This window comes from Anneissia japonica, unplaced genomic scaffold (genome assembly GCF_011630105.1).
Source record: "Anneissia japonica isolate Jap-2015-1 unplaced genomic scaffold, ASM1163010v1 scaffold287717_len1600092_cov198, whole genome shotgun sequence".
Classification (NCBI taxonomy): domain Eukaryota; kingdom Metazoa; phylum Echinodermata; class Crinoidea; order Comatulida; family Comatulidae; genus Anneissia; species Anneissia japonica.
The window spans coordinates 339,345-345,142 of record NW_022755469.1 but is presented as its reverse complement, the minus strand read 5'-3'; the positions used below and the strand labels follow the sequence as shown (position 1 = coordinate 345,142).

General features: G+C 32.5%; 1 protein-coding gene across 1 annotated transcript; it reads right to left on the bottom strand.

The window, feature by feature from the left end:
• Nucleotides 1–286: 286 nt before the first annotated feature.
• Nucleotides 287–2,264, bottom strand: LOC117123517 (zinc finger protein SNAI2-like). The gene is made up of 2 exons (XM_033269469.1): nt 2,097–2,264; nt 287–1,747 (listed from the first exon to the last, which is right to left on the bottom strand). The coding sequence occupies exons 1-2, from the start codon at nt 2,176–2,178 to the stop codon at nt 1,017–1,019; spliced, it is 813 nt and encodes a 270-aa protein (XP_033125360.1). The 5' UTR covers nt 2,179–2,264; the 3' UTR covers nt 287–1,016.
• Between the last annotated feature and the right edge of the window lie 3,534 nt (nt 2,265–5,798).

Below are 5,798 nucleotides of genomic sequence, written 5' to 3'. Positions count from 1 at the left end.
TGATTGTTTGACTGATTGGTTGATTGACAGCATGAGTAATTGATAGATTGATTGATTATTGAGTATATTACCTGGATTGATTGATTGATTAATTAAATAATTGATTCATTGATAGCTTGAATGAGTAACTGATTGATTGATTGTTACATAGCTTGCTTTATTTATTGATAAATTAAATGTAGACATGTGTAGGATTTATATTAACTTTATGCTCTAATTTGATGATAATGATTTGATAACTAAATACACGAATTTGACGTATTTATAAAGCTAATGAAGGTCAAAATAATGTGTCAGAGAGAAATCTCTTTTATTTACAATATAGGATTAAAACAAAATAAATACTATTATATACAATCAATAAATAAGTCAAGTTTACAGTTATTTTGCAGCTATAGAGTAAATCCAGTGGGCTATATAACAAGTGATAAAACAAAAGAGTTGTAATGAGAGGGGGTTCAATGCAATTTAATGAAAAATGTTAACCCTTGTTTATCCTATCACTTATTCACCCTTCCCACGTCATCTAATTCGCTGACGTTATTTTTAAGGTAAATTGCTATACCAAAAAATACAAGTATTAACAGTTCAAATGTTCGGTCATTTAGCATAAATCTAGCACATTTTCTTTTTATTATTATTATTATACACTCCTTCCTGCGCCATTTAAATTGCTGATTAATGTTGGAGATATAATAAATATACAATTATGTAAACCGTAAAAAACAAATAATAACCGTTCATATTGTTTTTTATCGATGAATTTAGCAAGTTTTGTTTTTCTATTTATTCCTTACGTACCCCTCCCGCGACATATCACTGACTTAAATTTTTGAGGTAAATAATAATTATACACTACTTGCGAACAAATGAGTATGGAATAAACCGGTCAACTAGTTCCACTATTTAAACCTAGCACGTTTTTTAAAAAAGCAGTTCAGTTTGTTCATATAGCACACAGCGAAAAAGTATTACGTGATAGATATCTTTATCCATATTTATTTTTTTTGTTGTTGTTAATGCTTCTCACTTCTTCCGTGAGCGCAACATCCTGCGTCCTCGTGTTTATTAAGTAGAGACATCCGAGAAAAAGTTTTCCCACACTTTTTACAGCAGTATTTCTTAACGTCCGAATGAGTTTGTAAGTGAGCTCTGAGGTTTGATCTGTCTGCAAATGCTCTCTTACAATGCTGGCAGGAAAACGGTTTTTCTCCGGTGTGCGTGCGAATGTGTCCCTGTAAAAGCCAGGGCCTTGAGAAGGCTTTCCCGCAAAAGCTGCATTTACACGGTAGGGTATGTGTCCTGATGTGCATTTTGAGGGCTCCGAGAGACATGTACTCTTTCTCGCAATATTTACACTTAAAGCTCTTTTTGCTTTGTGCATCGCAGTAAAATTGTCTGTGCTTGCTAAGGCCACTGGCCGTCACGTACACTTTGTTACACTCTGGACAATGATATTTTTGATCCCCATTCTGAATGTCTTTCTTTTTTCTCGTTGGATACTCTTTAGCTAATGATGGCACTATCGTAACAGTTTCTTGAGAAATCGTATGAGAATTGTCCGAAGGTAAAGTTATTGGTAAAGTTGGCGCTGCATCTGCGATTTTAAAACCGTTATCATGGCAACTGGTATGAGATGGGTAACATGTTAGGTAACACAACTGAATAACTTTTTCATTCAATGACTTAATTGCAAGCGGTTCTGGTCTTACAGGTTTTCTGATCACATCTGTGGCAGGGTTAAATGCTGTAATTCAAAGAAAATAAAAGAACTTGTTTACAAAAATGTATCGGTAAAATGTAAAATGAAATATATAGGCCTACTTTGATTTGAATCGAATTGTTTGATCAGATATTAATATATAATAACATACATAATTAATTGTTTCATTCGATATGGATATATAATAACATACATAAATAACATACACACACTGAATTGTTTGATTCGATATTAAATACATAATAAAATGCACAAACACAGTAATTTTGATATGCAACGTAGGAATCAGCATGATCAATGGATACAATTATTACAACTTTGCGATACAGGTATATCACAAACTATAGAATAAAAGAATATTTGTGTGTCTTACCTGCTCTAAGTATCGTATGCTGCAATCTCTTAAAATGATGTTGATGGTTATAATGTTTCTTGATTAAGAAAGACCTCGGCATCTTGCGTTTTACTGGTTTTACTTCGGAGTAGAAATCGTAGAAGTAATTAACTTTTCAACGGTAATCAAGTTTAATGACAGGTCTTGCGATGTTTGGACTTTTATACCAAAAATAGTCGAGTGTTTTCTGTGCATTCCGGTGGAGTCCAAGGTTTTGTGGGCGGGGGCTAACTTGTAAAGCAGCCAATGGCTGCGAAGTACCATGTGCAGGTGGATATAATAGTTTCGCGGTCTAGTGAAGTTTTGGAACAATGACATTTTCAAAAGCGTAACCACAATCCATCGAGAAAAAAAACCCAGGTCGTTCTAAAGAAAGTTTATTGAACGAAACCATTAAACCTAGTACATAAACATCCAACAACAATAAATCATCCAAAACAATATTTCTATTTACTACCGTACTATCAATTTCTTTTTGTGGGGATATGACAGTGAGATAATATAAGGGAGAAAATAAAAATATAACTATTAAATTCGATTGACAGTCGATCATGAAATCCGCTTTTGTAATAAGTGATATGAACTGGATGAGCGCCGAGAATATCTGCCGTAATCTTTAGGATCTGTAATGCTTTGAGCAAGTATCCCACTTGTCCCTGAGTTTGTCATTATTGCCAAGCAAGTGTATCATATACAACAAATATGTGTTTGTATAAGTACTTGAACAATGTACGGATTGTCTATAGTTTGTAGTATTAGAATGGGAAAGTATCTAACCATTAGAATTAAACGACCACAGAGTGTTATTGATAAATCGGTCTGCTGTTAGTAGGTCTTCGGTGCTTTCAATTGACGCTTTCCTTTCCTGTTTTCGAAACATAAAAAAAAAATTCGAAATATACAATAACGATGGCGTCTTTCTTTGGAGCTCGAAATTTATTGCGCAACTTTCACCAATTGACACTTATATTATTATAATTAGCTCATTAGCTTTATTTGCATGATATGTAAAATAGGCATAAGCGTACTATGTTACCAATATGATTTTATTATTATATAAATATGAAATATATATATATATATATATATTATATATAAAGATATCCGTTAACACTGTTAAATTATATTATATATTATCATGTCCTTTATTCGAACACTGTATTTACCTTTCTTTGTTAATTTATATATATATATATATATACATATATATGTATATATAAGCTCACTATGTAGGCCTATTACTATCATCATCATTATCAATATCATGAGCATTAACATTATTTATATTATTAATATTATTATCATTATTATTATTATTAGTGTTATTATTATCTATGCCTATTACTCTTATCCTTATTATAGATCTATATCAAGTCTACTTTATATATATATTTTTAAATAAATTGATATTGATCTAGTCCTATTAGATGTCATATTGATACCGGAACGAATTTCAGCAGTGCGTGCAAAGTGGCCGCCATTGTAAAATCCCATTGACGACAAAACTTCCGTAAACATTATTCGGATATGACAACCTTTTGGACAAGGGCGTCAAAGGAACAATGCGTGCGTTTTATCTGTTGCTGAATATCACTAGTGCATCTAGTGCCCTTAATAAACATAGGCCTATGTAAAATGGCATCACATAAAACTGGCTATCATAATTTTAATCATGTTATGCTCATAAAACCCATCCTTCTTATTATAAAGTTAGGACTACATTTTATTCTATACAATTGTTTGACAGGCGCCAAATTGCTGTCAGGTGGTTAATAATCAATATTTCCTCCAGGAACTTGGATTGTCCTTCATTTTTTGGTCTTGACCGATCCAATGAATATAGGCGCTCTAGATTAGCCTAGCAGATGAAAATCATGAATCCATGGGAAAGAAAAGTCGGCCACGTGAAGCCCAGGGAGGGAACGTAGATTTATGTGATGATGTTATGAGTCCTATTTAAAATTAGACTAAATCCACGATTGGATAGGGAAAAGATCGCCTTGAGACGTATTTCACCTCAAAATCACATTGGTTTTGTTTACTTTAAAAAAACAAACTACAGCTGACTCTGAGGTAAATCGTGTGTTCGGAACCTAGATTCCCATGGATACAGACGCTTGTACATTTTACGCTGAATTTAACCAATTTTCACGCTTAAACAGGGGGCGTGTCGACATCCACTTGAAATGCAGTACGAAAAGGTGGTCCCCTAATACATCCTAGGCTGAGGAGGAACGATAACTTTTACCATGTTATAACGCTTCTGATTAACAACTATACGATTAAAAAAGAAATATATATCAATGAATTGGGGATAAAATCAAAAACAAGCTATAAAAATGAACTTGAAACAGATTGATTTGAACTCTGTTCGACACCTGCTTGGGGTCGTTCAAGTGTAACGGGCTTGCGTATCGCGTTGTTTGTTCAAAACAATAACACGACGGCCGTGTGTTGAGTGTTTCTTTGTGTTGTTTGTGAGAGTAACGGTATTTTGTGAAGACCAGTAAACTGTGATTGGGTGTGCAGAAAAGACGCGATAGCAACTGCCTGGCGCGATTTGTTTGTATTCTCTGGCAGGTGCTAGACACAATGTGCCACAACGTGTGTATTGGAATCTTCAAACGAAAAAACATACGACAAAACGAGAATGAAGCACATACAGCAGGTGGCCTAAAGAAGAAGTCTTCTTCTTTTGATATTAAACTGAAGGAATTTAGATAATATTTCATGATTAATAAACTCTCTCGTCCTATCGCTTTTTAAGTCACATTAATTATGCGGACATTTAATTTTAATTTACAAGTTTTAAGTGGATTATTCCTACAATTAAATAATTAATTAATTAAAATATTTGACCAACGTACAATAAACACTTAACCTACTGATTCTCGGAAATAATTTAAAATTCGCTCTTTAAGAATTTGTAAAGTGATCCTTAAGTGTTTAAGAACTTGGCCTGTCTCTTCAACTTTAATATATTGCTGTTTTGAATGCGAATAGGCCTATATGGCAGTATAAATAAATTTCTAGTAAATGATCATGAAACTATTTATAATTTTACTACACAATTATTAAATAATAATAATAATAATAATAATAATAATAATAATAATAATAATAATAATAATATATTGACCGTGCTACTGGTCACACACGGTGCATGCTACTCATGCTGTCATGCACATTGCCATTTGGTCGAGATTACATACCGTACCTGTTTAATGTTTTTTGTTTGTTTTTTGTTTGTGCTTTTTATTCAACATTTATTACAAGGTTAACAGCCTGAGATAAAATCGAGGTATCTCTGAACATTCACAACATTATCATAAGAGCGGTGGTAGTTTGGAACACACTAAAACAACATTAAATTATCTTCTGTCAAAAAAATAAACAAAAAAAAATATTAGCAATAAATATTGTATCTTAAAATATACTAAAATTTTCATATACTGTAAATTAAAGTATAAAGAAATCTCTGAATGTACATTTCTTAATTTTGGATCTCAGTGTATCTATATAAAAGCCTATATAGGCCTATATATATATATATATATATATATATATTTATACTTTACATAATCAATATGTATAGGCCTATACTATAATCACGATCAACATGATTACGTCACTCTGTGGTCAACTTTTAAAGTGAAGTCCCATTGGTAGGCCCTATAGAAC

What these genes read in the sequence shown, in the direction of transcription:
- LOC117123517 (XM_033269469.1), bottom strand. Translation starts at nt 2,178, where the DNA reads ATGCCGAGGTCTTTCTTAATCAAGAAACATTATAACCATCAACATCAT. An exon ending in GCATACGATACTTAGAGCAG is followed by an intron (nt 1,748 to 2,096) that starts GTAAGACACACA and finishes TTTGAATTACAG; the next exon opens with CATTTAACCCTGCCACAGAT.